Here is a 14,530-nt window from a genome sequence, read left to right as displayed (position 1 = left end):
CTCGTTCTGTGCTCCTGTTCTAATTTTCCTTGGTTTGGGGTATTTCTGTTCACAGAATTACGAAAAAGCAGACCAAGACCATATGGGTTAGTGATTCCAATCAGTACCAATGCAGACGGAAGCTACATCTCCAATATCCTCTCTGCAAGTCACCAAAGAAGGTCAACACGGGAGGTATCTCAGAGCCTCAAACAGTTGTATTTTAATGTTACTGCGTTTGGTCAGGAATTCCACCTCCGGCTGAAACCCAACACTCGTTTAGTGGCTCCCGAGGCTGTTGTGGAGTGGTACGAAGACTCTGTAGAAACTGGAAGTGATGCTTGTAATGCAAGTCAGAGTAGAACTGCTACAGAGAGGTTATGGAAGAGAGAGCCCCTGTGGACCAACTGCGCGTATGTGGGAGACATAACGGACATCCCTGGAGCTTCTGTGGCTATCAGCAATTGTGATGGTCTGGTAAGGCTTGCTATGGCATTGATGTCTGGCGATTTACCACTTTGTACACAGATTTTGTTGCTTTTAACTACATGTTGCTCATGATACCATTTAAAGAACTTGATTTCTTAAAGCCCTTAGAAAATACTTCAGTACATATGGATGTATGCAGATTTCCTGCTTTATTGTGGGACTATTTCTCAGAGTTTAGTGAACAAATTCTTTAATGTTGATGGTGTGTGAGAGAAATCAAACCTTCATTTTACTGGTCTTTCTTTTTACTGTCATGAGGTGTTACAAATAGGAAAATTAATGATGAAGTCATGTCAAGACTTAAAAGATGACTTTCTAGTGAATGGACGTAGAATTTGGTGTCCTAGTTGGCACCGTGTACTTCTCAGGTAGCAAAGTCATGGGCTGTCCCATAGCCCAAGAATAGCAACAGATTTGAATTTTCAAGGGTTTATTTATAAAATAAGCATGGCTTTTGATTGCTTACATGCCATGTTGTTTCATCAGAAGGTGTTGTGTGAGAACCGAGTGGCTCACATCCATAAGCGGTTGGCTCTTCAAACTGCACTGGGTTCCTTGGAAAAACGAGGTATTTGGTTGTGGCTTTAGCAGATGGGGTGACTGGCTCAGTGCACAAATCCCACATTGAAAGACTGGGCATGCACTGAGCACGCATACCATTCATTAATTCAATCATGTGGTAAAGGAAGCTAACAATACCCACCTTGTTCTCTTTAAGTAGCAGGGGTAGTGGTGGAACATGACTGCAACATCCAGGAAGATTAATGTAGTGGTTGCTCTGCTGCTGGAGAGGAATTGTATGAACAAGTCTGCATCAAGTATCCCTTCTTGGAAATGGGTTTCCCTCTTCCTGTCACGTGCCACAGCTTAAGATTTTGATTCCCTTTGGCAATAAGTGCTGTCTAGGAAACCTCCCGGCCTCTGCAGCCTGCCTCAGCCATTGCACAGGCAATTGCATCACTGTCTTGGAGTCCTGAGTCAGAGCTGAGGGAATGCACAAAGAAAGATCCTCACCTATCTGTGTTTAAAAAAAGGAAGTACTGGTGGTGTTCACACCTGAGGTGATTAACTGATGTCAGTTTGGTGTGTTTTATTTGTTATTTGGGGTTTTTTTTAGGACAATCTGTTGGCACTGTGCTGTGCTTACAAAGGCAGTGCAGACATCTACCTGGATGAATACAGCTTTGGGTGTAGTTCTTGAGATGGAGACCCTCAGATTGAGAGCTGTGTTTTAGCAGTAATCCTGAATGCAGCTCTTGTGTTTAGTGAGACAGCATGTTAAGGCAATAAACTGGATTAAATGGAATTAGATTTGGGAGTACGGTGGCTTTTGCAGAGGTTGCCATGTGTCTGCCAAGCTGCTGATGTTGTGCTTTCAGCTAACTGAAATGAAGTGGTTGATGTCTTGACAAACCTCCATGTTTGCGTGGTTGCAGATACCAAGGGGCTCCTAAGTAAAAGAGTCTGTCAGTTATGTTGGACCACTCTGTGCATCACACTCAGGAGAAGCCCTTCATGTGCTTTCTGTGGATTTAGGGGCTGGGCTGGGAGAACATGAGCTTTTTGTTTGAGTAAGAGAGTGGGTCAGTGCTCCTGGGTCACTCTTGTCTTTGCTCATCTCAATCCAAGCTGCCTTGTCCCACCTTTGAGGAGCTTCCTTAAGCCCCTGAAACACCCACCATGTGGTGGGGTTGGAAACCAGATGGACAAAATCCTTTAAAATCTGAAAGCTGTTTTGTAATAACTGTAGCCAGAATTTTTCAACCAATAGCAGTAAGTTCTTTTCCATTATTATGGACACTTAATAATCAAGATGAACACTCTTAATAGGGTAATATTTATAAATATAAGTAGATGGACATATGCCCTCACCTTTGTAGTTTACAGCTGTTTTAATTACCTGACCTATGGGTTTGGAAAATCATGGCTTGCTTTTCTATCTCTGCAGAAAGTGAGAGATCAATTTTAAGGACAAATTTCCTGCAGGATGAAATATCACTTTTTGTGAGCTTATTTTCTGTTCTGGAGCATGGATGTGCTACGAAGCTGTGGTAGACTGTCCCCTACCCATATTGCTTTGCTGCTGGGGACACCATGGAACAGCTCCTGTGTTAAAACATCTCTTTAAGCACTTTGGCTTGTTCACCTACCTGTTGTAACAGTTCTTTGGAGCACTAAGCAAGTGAGTGTGAAATAAATAAACAATCCTCAGGATTGATGGGTTTGCAGATCTGTTTCTTTTCCCTCCTGCCAGCTCCAAGGTTAGCAGTAACTTGCAGTTGGCATTTCTGGCTTCTCTATTGCTGTACTGTCTCTCAACCAAGCTAGAATATTTGATCCTCAGTGTATCCTAAAGATGTGAAGGGTGAGATAATACAGCTTAACAGAAACTGGAACAAGAGTGAGAAATTCTAGGGCCATGTGTCTGTTGGAAAGATTTATTTTGGACTTCAGAGGAATTCAGACACTCTCCAGTGTAATCAGGTAGGTTTTCATCTTTGAGGAGAAAGCAGAGGGAATCACTAGTAGCAAATCACCCAATGTATAACTTATAAAAGAAATTTGTCATAGGAGTAACAGAAAAAGAACACTTCTGGCTTAAGTGTGTGAAAGACCTCCCCACCCCCGAGTTTTATTTTGTGCATAATCAGGACTCATAAGACACATACTGATAGCTGGGCAAAGTTGTATGTTCTGCTAATGTGCACTTCATAGACACTCCTGAATTTTGTATCATTTAGTGTCTACTCTCAACACTAAATGTATGGCTCTGAGGAACATGGAACATAAGGCTGCTAAATTTTGATTGCTTGGTTGTAAATATATAGAATAATTGGCATTTGCACTAGTAAAGCAGGCCTGTGGTCTCTTCCTGAATCTAAATTTACATTTAAAACCCAAAATATGCAACTACTTTTGTTTTGAAATAGTTTGCATATCTACTTTTGCAGTAACAGTCATCTGCATGCCATCAATTTGGTGAATTCCAGTCTTCACATCTGCTTTATATCCCTTGAAAATAACGCTGTTTATGTAAAAAATTGCATGCATGTCCATGCACTTGTCATGGCAGAAGAAAAATGGAGCTGCCTGGTGGTTTTATTACTGTGTTTCAGAATACTGGTGCTTCTGTAGGTCTCTAATGTGTATTTCTGCTGTTGTTTTGGTCAAAATAGCAGTATTTGTGTGTGCAGTATTTATGGAGATTGCCCAGAGGAGCTGAGGCTGCTTCCTTCCTGGTGCAGTGTTCAAGACCAGGTTGGACAGGGCTTGGAGCAACCTGGTCTAGTGGAAGGCATCCCTGCCAGTGGCAGGGGGTTGGAACTCAATGAGCTTTAACATCTCTTCCAAGATGAAGCAGTCTGACATTCCATGATTATGGAATAATTTGAAGTGTCTGAATGGAAGCATTCCATTCCAGACACAGAGATGTACACGACAACTTTCCTTTGACAAATCTGTTTGAAATACAGGCTGGAGTATCTCTGCCTGGAGATACTTGCATGAGGACTTAAGCCTTGGTTCAGGAAAAGCCTTAAAAATATGCTTAATTCAGGCATGTGATTGAGTGCATACCAGAGTCTAAGCAGTTTCAATTTTTGTTTCTTTCAAATGGTCTTTTATGACTATTGTTTCATCAAGACTGAAGTAATAAGGCTTTTTTCTTGTTCATGTCTACTGCCCAGGCTGTGGTGAGCAGAGCTCTGGCAACCTGGTGTCTTCTGGGACCATGAAACGGAAAAATGAAATCAACAGTGAAGGAGAATAAACCATGTGCTGGTCTATGCAGACCGTAGCAGGGCTTTAGACTGATGTAAATTCCTCCATCCATGATGCCCTGCCCTACTGCACGCTTCCCACAGTGATTACATCCTTGAGTGAACTCCCTTGACCTGCTGTGCCTGTGCTTGCCACTTGCATTTTGCTGTGCTTGATAGCCCCACAGACCTACTAACTGGTCTTGATGGGTTGCAGCTGCCTCTTTGGATAGACAAATCCCATCTGGTAACCTCAGCCTGTCCTCCCTGGTCAACTAAGCAGCTGCTGGTAACTGTCAGGCTTGGCTTGGACTTCATCCCTGTCACGTCCCTAGCACACAGCACTTCCCAGAGTCTAATCCTGACTTTCTGGATGTAGTAATCCATATTAAAGAGGATTTCCCAAAGTTCAGAAGCTCCAGAAACTTGGGAAAATGCAGTGTTGGCTTTTTGCTTATTCAGGTCCTCAGGTTTCTTGCATAAAACACTGGGGAAAAGAGTGTTGAGAAGGGAGGTGATGGTGGTTGAAGGAAAATGTCAAGATAGTTTAAAATAATATAATACAGAAATGCTTAGATGTCTAGTTTGCATCTTCTTGAAGCTGTCACCCAAAACAAGCAGGTTTCCTTGGTGTGGTGTAGTGTAGTCAAAGTATATGCAGATGCTTGCTCAGCTCAATTTATTTCTTCTTTATTTTTAAAAGTTCAAATCTGGGCTAGTGATAGATTTGCCTCACTCAACATGTGTGTCTCCTCCTCTCCTGCTGCCTTGCATTTCCCCCTTTCTTGCTTAGAAAAAAATTGTCCCTCCCCATGTAAAATCTCCCCTTTCTTCCAAAGTTCTAACTTAAACTCATTTTTGTGAAGTTTTTTCTGCCAAAGAATGTGTCTGCAAGACAAATACCGCATTTGCATGTGCATTTACAGAAGATGGTGTGAGCAGGGAGAAGATCAAAGTCCCAGCTCAGCTCTTGCTCCTATGGGACCTCAGCCCACAACCAAAGTAAAATTAAACCTAATTGAAAAGATTTTTTTTATTGGTGCAAAGAAAATCTCTTATTCAGCAGGTATGTTTAGAAACCTGTTATTCACACCAACTTCTGCTGCCTGTTCAAGGATGGTGAATGGGGGGAACCTCTGTTCTTCAGACGTTGTACAAAGTAGGAAGTATTAAAAAGGGTTATGCTCAGAGTTTCCACTTGGTTGTATGCTTCACATTTTCAAGGCTGATTGAATTGCTAAGTCTCCTCTGAAATGGTAATTTTCCTATGGGCTTCAGCTCCCTCCCTTTGTTCCAAGGATTGCATGGTCATAGGAAAAACTGAATAGATATACAGTAGTACTGCTATGGATTTGATGTAGCCAAGATATAAGGAGCTGCACAAATATCTTTCATAGCACAGGAATATGCCAGCAGTTTGGGTAATAGGTTTTCCAAATGGAAAAAGATGTCATGTATTTTTTAAATGGAGCACAAAAGCAAAGGTCCTGAAGAAATCCCTCCTGCAAGAGCTGTTCTACTCCTGCATGGAGAGGGATGGAGCCTGTGGTTCCCTCAAAAGGTGCTGGGAGGAATCCCGGGAAAGGAAAAACTGGGAGCATAGTTTTACGTGGTTAAGTAATGAAAACAGATGAAGTAGTGAGTGCCCCATCCCTTGCAATATTCAAGGCCAGGTTGAACAGGGCTTGGGGCAACCTGGTCTAGTGGAAGTTGTCCCTATCCATGGCAGGGGGTTGAAACTGGATGAGCTTTAACATCTCTTCCAACTCAAACCATTCTGTGATTCTAAGTACATTGCACATTCCCACACACCGTCCCTGTCTGTCTGACTGATGGTCAGGGACCAGCTTCTGCCATGGCAAAAAGCACTGGGACTGCTGGGGAACATCAGCAGTGGGACTGAAGTTATTTTGAGCCTTGGGGAATGAATCAGGACTAAGAGATCCTTCCAAAAGAAGGGATTCTGGACAAATTTGAGTTTATTTTTCCTCTTCCTCACCAGTAGGCTTTTCATAGTGTGAAGTTTCAGGGAGAAAAGAGGACTATAAGCAGACTTGAGCAAGGTATTTGAAACCTACCTTTGAAGTAACTCAGTTTTCTACTTCATTGCTTTGATTACAGTAATTACTTGCTTGAACCCAGGGCTCATCATTCCACATTATTAGCCAGGTAAAATAGGTCTGAACACGTCGCTTCATGCTGTGTACATTTGGCTTCAGAGCAGCCCATTTAGCAACACAAGCTAATTCAAGATAACACAGGTTTAAACCATGTGTAAACCTACTAGATAATAGTTATGTCTGTATCTGTCTTAAAACTAGATCTAAATCTTTATATAGATACTCTATATCTTTTACTCCTCAAGAGCAGTGTAGAGGTTAAACTTGAAAACACCTTTTCTTCTTATTTATTTATTTTAAATTATTTTTGATGTGGCATATTTTAAGGAAAGGAAGTCTATGTAAAGTAGTGTATTTTATTAAGTCCACACATCCCTGTCTGGAGACTTTGTGTCTAAAAAGCAAGATAACTGTGTTCTTATCTTTCTTTGCTTGCTCTTTGTTTCACTGATGGTGTAGCTTACAGAGCTGAGAAGGTGGTTAGGCTGTGAAAGGGGTGCTTGTTTATGGCTGTGAAGATGTGAAAATAAACCTCTCTCATGCAGGGTTTTGGACAGGTTTGAGTTGATCTTCTAGCAGCATGTTCCTGCAAAACAGTTGTGGTTTTACAGCCCTTCTTGAACAAATCTTAATGGCAAATAAATTTTGTTAAGCTGCTTCTTTGCCCGTGTATGGAGAGTATACCTCTAGTTGCATTTCTGTGGTGTGAGTGCTCTGCAGAGGGGGAATTAGAAAAAAACAAAAACCAAGATAACATTGCCCTGTTTCTGTATAATCCAACAAAAACTTTATCGCTTTATTTCACCCTCAGAATACCACTGGGTCTGCTCTTGAGTCCAGCTTTTTCAGCCTGTGCAGAGCCCAGAGGAGCAGAAGCTGAACACTGAACCATCCCTGTTGGAGGCAGAAGTGGGTGTGATGGGGTTGGCATGGCTGGCTCTGGTGTTGCATCTCATTCAAAACCTCCCCAGTATTGAGTGTCCTCATCCTGGCACTTGCTGTTCTTAAATAATCTGTTTCAATGTTTCATCCATATTTACTCCATAAGGATCATTGCCTACTATATGAACGTTTGCTGGCTTTTGTGATGAGGGAGCATGTGGCTGAAAAATGAGGTTGATCTGAGATTTGAGCTGCTTCCACTTACTGGAAGAAGCTGCATCGAGCTTTCCAGGATTTAGCAACAGCTTGCTGTAGCATCCCAGACTTCCAGCCTCCTCAGGAGCAATGTGCCTTCACTTTATGGCAGAAGTGGCGATGAAAAGTACTCTGGGATGCACCTCTTGCTGATGCTATACCATCACCAAGACAGCAAGCAGGACTTTCATGAACGCATCACAGACACCATTGCATGTGTGTCTTGCAGTACACTCCTGGAAATATTTCTGTGTCATGAGTCTATTGGAGCAACTGGCCTCTGAATTATTTTCTCTGAGCCAGAACTTCACTTGGAGACCTGAGAGCCAGGGTTATCTGAGGTCTGTCCTGTTCTTCTGGTGGCATTGGACTTGAGAAATGAGCTCCCAAAGTAAAATATCCTTGGAAATACCCTACACTGCAGGCATGCTACCTCCAAGCTCTCCTGTTTTCCCTCTCTGGAGCTGATTTCTTCAGTTCAGGACAAAACTTAGAATGTAGATAGGAAGAAAACTGCAAATTTCTCTTAGGACATATATAGAAATGACATATAATTGTCAGCCTGTTGCTTTCCTTCACCCCCAGCTCCCTCTGAAAGATCACTAAATGGTGGGGCTCTGGATGTAGGGATTTCGAGGAATAATGTTGTACAAGGTGCTGGAATTCCTGTGTCTTTTTTTCTTGGCAGGATGAAAGGATATTTCCCTCTGGGAGTCCCTTCTGCAGATGGATCCTTGCAGAATGAAATAAGTTTGGAATGAATAAGGGAATAGTTTCCAGCAGACTGCTCTGAAAGTTAGCAACACTGTCAGGTTTCGAGGTGGAGTCGGGCTCCTGCCCAATCCAACTGTCCCTTCTGTCTGTTTCTTTTGCAGGAATGCATTGTTTTATCCTTAAGCTGTGTATCAAATACAGCTTTTCTGGGATGGGATATTATTATTGGAGTACCTTCCCAAAGTGGAACCGGAGGATTCTGCTTTAGGTAGGATTATTTCCATCCTTGTGCTGCATAAAGCATTGGGTGGCACACCAGCAGTGCAGTAGATGGAGGGTAACAGTAAGAAAATGAGACTACAGCTTGTCCTGTTGGTTACCTGGTTTGGGTATTTCCATTGGTTTTGGAGGAAGTCAGATTGCAGGGATCTTTTGCAGTCTTCTGCCTTATATCCTTTCAAAAATGGTAGAGGTGGTTTAGGGCTCATTTGTAGACATTTTTTGATAACTGGAAGTAAAGTTTTCATATTCATCTTAAAATAAGGTCTCAAAGGGTAGACCAGATGATATTTGAGGTCTCTTCAGGAGATACTGGAAGCAGGTTGTTAAATAATTGGAAGCAAGGATGGGAGTAGAATCAGTCCTACCTATTTTGACAGTCCTGCATAATTCCTCATCCTTCAATTAAGGAGAGAGGAGATGACTGGCACCAAAGCTGTTTGGTATGGTGTTTTCTAGGCAATACTTCACTAGTAGTGATTTTTTCCTTGGCTTTTTGCATTGTCTCTTGTTCTAGTAGCCACAGTGAACGTGATGTCTGGTCTGGGAGTTCAGTAACACTGGACTATGATACAAACCAAAGTGTGCTAGAAACTAAAAAAGCCTTATTTGGAATTCACAGCAAGGCATAATTGTCTAGCTGGCTGTGGACAGTATTTCATCTGGTTCTAGAAAGTTGAAACTCCAGAATGATCATCTGCATAATGAACTGGCCAACTTTTTTGCCTGGACAAAAGTCCATCAGAAGCAAAGGGCTGGAGGAGCTGTTGCCACACCAAGTGATGCAGCTCCTACCTTGGAAACTGGGTTTTCAGAAGCATTAATGCCAAATGGATGGGCCAAGTGCTGCCCATGTGCTGGGGAGCAAGAAGATACAAGTGGTATATTGAGGATTTGGGAGGAGATAAAGAGCTGAAGGGAGGAGATGCGGAGGTAAAGTAATTTCAGATTGGCATCTGAGTGACCTGAAGTGTTGAAATCCAAGTTGTCTATGAAATCTTTAGAAAAGGAGGACTTCACTTTGAGGGCTTCCTAGGGGCTCTCCGGAGCATCCAACAGGAATAGCCCAAAACACTTGGCTTGGGAACTGAAGAACTACCTCAGGTCTGCCAAAATGTGTATGGGCTGCATAGCCACAGGTGGAAAATATGATGCTGAGAAATCTTAACACCATTACTAGTCATCCTTTTCCTGTCTTTCTAGATTTGAGGGAATATTTAAAGGTTAAGTAAGACACTTGACAGTATGTTGTGAGTAGGTGGAGGTGGGAAAAACAGCCAGTTTGAATTTGAAGCTGCACTGGTTATGCTAATGATGAATATGGAGGTGTTTTAATCAGGTTGTCTTCTCTAGAAATTTTTGTATTTTTGCTTTTTAGTAACAAAGTAGCATATGCTTCTTAATTTATATATTTTTTTAATTCCTGAAGTCTTACAGCTAACATGTTATAAAATAGTCCAAGCTTTTAAAATTACTCAATACAACCCTTTTTTATAGTTTTAGTCATAAAAACCAGCTTGTGTAACTTCTGTGGACCCTTGATAACACGCATAGTGCACATTAACTGGGCTTTCATTCATATTCTGCCTCCACCTATCACATGTGGTACATGTCTCAGTAAGAGAAGGTAAATAGATACTGAAATAGTCAATGTTCTCCAAACCTAATCGTTGTAACCTCTCCCAAAAAGTTCTTATTGATGGTAGAGTTCGTATGAAGTTTGAGGCTGTGTTTTATAGGGTAGAAATACAGAAGCCATATTCAGAAGAGCCTTTTTTGATGTCCTGTGTTTATTCAGCACTGTACTTGGTTGTGTCTGGAATCTGACCTCAGAGCTGCATGGTCTGAGGTTTGCAAAGTAGTCAAGAAACAAGCCTGGGCAGAAAATACCATGCAGGGTTATTGAGAGAAAACGGGAAGGCTGAGAAGATAGATTTGTGTGTTGTAGTTGCTTCTCATCTGTGGACCAGTTCTTACCTTCATGGGGCAGGGGAATGTCACACTGCAACCCTAGTCACCATGCTCCGATTCAGGCTCTGACAGAGTTGTGGAAATAGAAGTTAGGCACTCCATCCTCCTGACCTCGTGTTTCCTCAGGAGTTTCTTGAAATGATGAACAGAGCTGCAACACTAACATTCCTGTTAATGGGGTGAAATACTTGCTTTCACTTCCATTTTAAACTGATAGTTATTTTTCCTAGACTACTTTTGAAACTTGGCTGATAACTTTAATAAATTACTTGGACTCTCTTTTTAAAAAGCAGCAACAATGCAACAACAGCTAAACTTTCTAACTTTGCACTGTCATTTGGCTTTCTTGGTTTATACCTAAATTGCTAATGTGTAAAACTACTTTTCCGTTGAGAGGATTTTTTACACAGATTTTGATGTAAATATTACTAGCTTTGGCATTTCCATATTTTTGGAATGGTGCTTCCTAGCTTTTGATCAACACTATTTCCATTCAGTGTAAAATACGTGCTTTTTCCGTTTCTCCTCTAACTGGTATTTGACAGTGGTTTTTCACCCTTAGTTTTGACTGAATTTTCTATTATCTTGGAATAAGCAGGAATATCTTTGCTATCATGATGATTCTGTGCCATCATTCATAACTGCTGTGTACAGGCAGCAGATATATACTGCTTTTGTGCACCATGATAGACATGGTGGTGCTGACCTCAGGTGTTCCCTTTTCCACCCTCCAGATCATGGGATACTCCTATTTTAGGGTTATTTTATTTCCTTTGTAGTTTTGGAGTATACTGCACTTAAGTTCTTGTTTTTCCTTCTTTGAAGGCTATCGTATGTCCTTGGGTTTTGTTTTCCTTTCTACTTGTTAGGGGAAGCTATGATTCTCAGGTGCTCCCATGACTCCAGGAGTTGTGAAAACACCAGTTTTACTGCAAGGACTGGCAACCCTGAGGTTGACCTGTGGCAAAGGGACTGGGTGCCTCTTCTAATCACCCATTTCAGGTCCCCTTCACAGACCAAGTTTTGCCATTGTCCATGTTATTTCACCATAAAATAGTTATTAGCACAGAGCTTCCGTCATTGCTACCAAGACCAGAATTCTCAGTAACTAGCTCCACAGAGGTATGCTGGGCTCAGGGAGATACTTGACTGCACTGAGCATGTTCTGTGCATACTTTTCAGGTTTTAGTAACTGATACTTCAAAACCACAATTCCTTCTTTAGGGACAAAGCATTTTGCATGCCAGTTTTTTACAGCAGTTTGCTGTTAAAATGAATCTTGTTTTCCAAGAACAAAAAAAAGAGACATATTTTTCCACATAAAAGTCAAAGTTTGTTTTTCCTTTTTTGCTTTCCTGTAACTCTTAAGGGGTTCCATTGATTAATTTTTTTAGTTTGTTTTTTCCTTAGCCTTTATGAGAGGGGCAGCCGTTGGATTAAAACCAAGCATGAGGAATTTCAGCATGAATTACTCAGGTTACACTGTGTGTGCAAGGTGTGTCTAAAATCAAGAACAGGTTTGTATTTAAAATGAATTTATTACCCAGAGGAAGCACTCATTAGTTAAGGAAACAAGTGTATTGTTTCTGATCAGCTTGATGCTGGGTATTTTAGCACGAGAGTATTTTAGCTTCTCATTCCTGAGCTGTGTCCATAGTTTGGAAGAGGATATTAAACATTCCTATGTTTTCATCCTGTTTCTGAATCTTCATCCTGGTATTCAGTTGAATAAATAGTATTTCTCTTTGTAGCTGCAGAAATGGTTTGGGTGTTTTTTTTTGTTTTAAAAATCTGGTGTTTGATAATTACTCACAAACTTGTGCTGTGTGGATAATGCAGCTGGCTGAGCAACATGTGCTGTTTGAATATTTCATTTGATTCAAAACTGGCTTTAAAGTTTTTAAATAAATGCTATCTCGATCTTGGCACTTACTTGATAAGAAAAATCTGAACACTGCTCTGTGCCATGTGTGTTTAATAGCCTGCAAGAATTGAGGCTAAAATGATTCAGGAGCTCTTGCTTTCATTCTGAAATGCTTTGCCAGGAGTTCTGCTGCAGATAAAAATGTGATATAACATGGATTTTATATCACATTCATCTTCCAAAGTGGAAGAATGAGCTGATGAAGTCCTGCTTCTTATATGAGCCTCAGGGGGCATGTGTGGTTAGTGGCGCATCCATGGGGGAGAACTTTTTGCAGACCTCCTCTCTCCATCTGCAGGCACCCAGCGACTGCATCAGTAACATGTGCCCCTCAGAATGCCTAAGCCCTGCCATATTCCTTCTTTCCAGTATTCTTCTAATGTGTAGTATTTTTTTACATGCTGAGTATGTCAAGGTCATAAATACTTTAACATGCAGAAGATGTGCAGCAAGAGAAGTATGTCCTTTTGGACAGCTCTTCCCCTTCCCTGCCAGCCCTGCCTGGCGGACCTCAGCAGGGGCCCACATCCCCTTACGTGACTGAGAAGCAATTTCTGCTGAGCCAGGAGATGAGCCTCTGAGCAACCTGCCACCAACCTCAGCTCCATGGGGACACCCCCACCACCGCAGGGGCTGGAGACTCTCATTGGTTCTTGTTGCTGTCTCCCAGATTCACAAATTCCTTCCAAGATGCCTTTGTTAAGTGTGTGACTTGGTCTGCTCATAACTTCATGTGGTGGCAATGTTTTTAGATGGGCATCATCAGAATCCTGGTGACACTTCCAGTTGCACCAGCAAGCACATGGGGGAAGGGTATGTTTGATCTGCATTGAAGAATTAAGCTGTGCATCCATGCTGCAGGATTTTAACTCTCCAGTGACCTATCAGCATGCTTCTAGGACTTTGCTTGTCCATTTTCTGATACCTTTATTCTTTTAAGTGTATCCAAACCATGGATGAGGAACAGCATTTTGGCAAGGCTGGGGGCAGAGTGATGTCCTGTACCTTTCTCCTTAGGAGGACATCTCTCTTGGCATTTTTAGTGAGGTTAAGAGAAGATCTGTAATATGAGGTAATCTCTTGGAATTTGAAGTGATATATTATTGTCACTTTGGTATGATTTCTATATTGATATAAAATCTTAGCTGTACTTTACATGATTTTTACATTATCTGTAGTCACTTTTATCATATCAGCACTCTGTTGTACACAATGTTGTGATAATACAGATTGATGAGCCTGAATTAGTTGGAAGCATTGCAAATAGAAGAAAATGTATGATACTTGATTGCTTTCACTTTGATTAATCATAATTTGTGCTCAAATAAGTGAGCTAGCCAGCAAAAACTAAAGAAGGTAGAATAAATGGAAAAAGGTTAAAAAAGCAGGTGAGCGTTACAGATATGTCAGGAGCATTATGAGCAGAAGAGGAACTCTCCCTTAGTTTGCCAGATGTGTTTTCCGTTTAGGTGTTGGCGCTCATCTGTATGTATGGAGTTGCTGGACCCAACCTACCCACAGAAGTGTCACTGAACTGAGATTTACAACATATGTTGTGCCAATGGCCGAGCTAATCATTCTTGTTTGGTACAGAGCACCAAGCTTGTGGATGCTGATGACAAAGCAATGCTTTGGGAAGCTGGAGAAGGAGACTGTTTATCTACCACATCTTTTATCTAGCATGAAAGTGTATGTGTACTGTCAGAAAGGTATCTATAGGCATTCTGTCACATCATTTTAATCCGATGACAGACATGCTTTAGTGTGAGAGTGATAGGTGTATATCCATGCTAGCTTAATAAATGGAGCCATAGGACAAAGCAGATATGCTTGTTTGCCACTTCATAGAATCCTCGACTTGGTTTATTGGAAGGAACCTTAAAGCTCATCCAGTTCCAGTCCCTTTCATGGCTGGGACATCTTCCACTAGACCAGCCTGGCCTTGAACACTGCCAGGGATGGACAGAGAAGTCCCACAGCTCCTCTGTGCAACCTGTGCCAGGGCCTCACCACCCTCATGGGGAAGAACTTCTGCTTAAGATCTCATCTCAATCTCCCCTCTGTCAGTTTAAAGCCACGGGGCTTTGAGCAACCTGGTCTAGCAGAAAGTGTCCCTGCCCATTGCAGGGGGTTGGAATGGGATGAGCTTGAAGGTCCCT

The 14,530-nt window shown here is 41.7% G+C and overlaps 1 protein-coding gene across 1 annotated transcript in view; it reads left to right on the top strand.

Moving 5' to 3' along the window:
* The window catches only part of ADAMTS3 (ADAM metallopeptidase with thrombospondin type 1 motif 3), a 99,997-nt gene that overhangs the window by 7,267 nt on the left and 78,200 nt on the right, over positions 1-14,530 (top strand). The window contains exon 3 of the mRNA XM_005144135.3: positions 56-456. Within this exon, the coding sequence (XP_005144192.1) occupies positions 56-456 (401 nt within the window). The remainder of the gene's footprint in view (positions 1-55; positions 457-14,530) is intronic.

The sequence above is a fragment of the Melopsittacus undulatus genome, chromosome 5 (genome assembly GCF_012275295.1).
Source record: "Melopsittacus undulatus isolate bMelUnd1 chromosome 5, bMelUnd1.mat.Z, whole genome shotgun sequence".
NCBI classification, from domain to species: domain Eukaryota; kingdom Metazoa; phylum Chordata; class Aves; order Psittaciformes; family Psittaculidae; genus Melopsittacus; species Melopsittacus undulatus.
The sequence above is the reverse complement of the archived record's forward strand: the minus strand, read 5'-3'. Positions and strand labels throughout refer to the sequence as shown.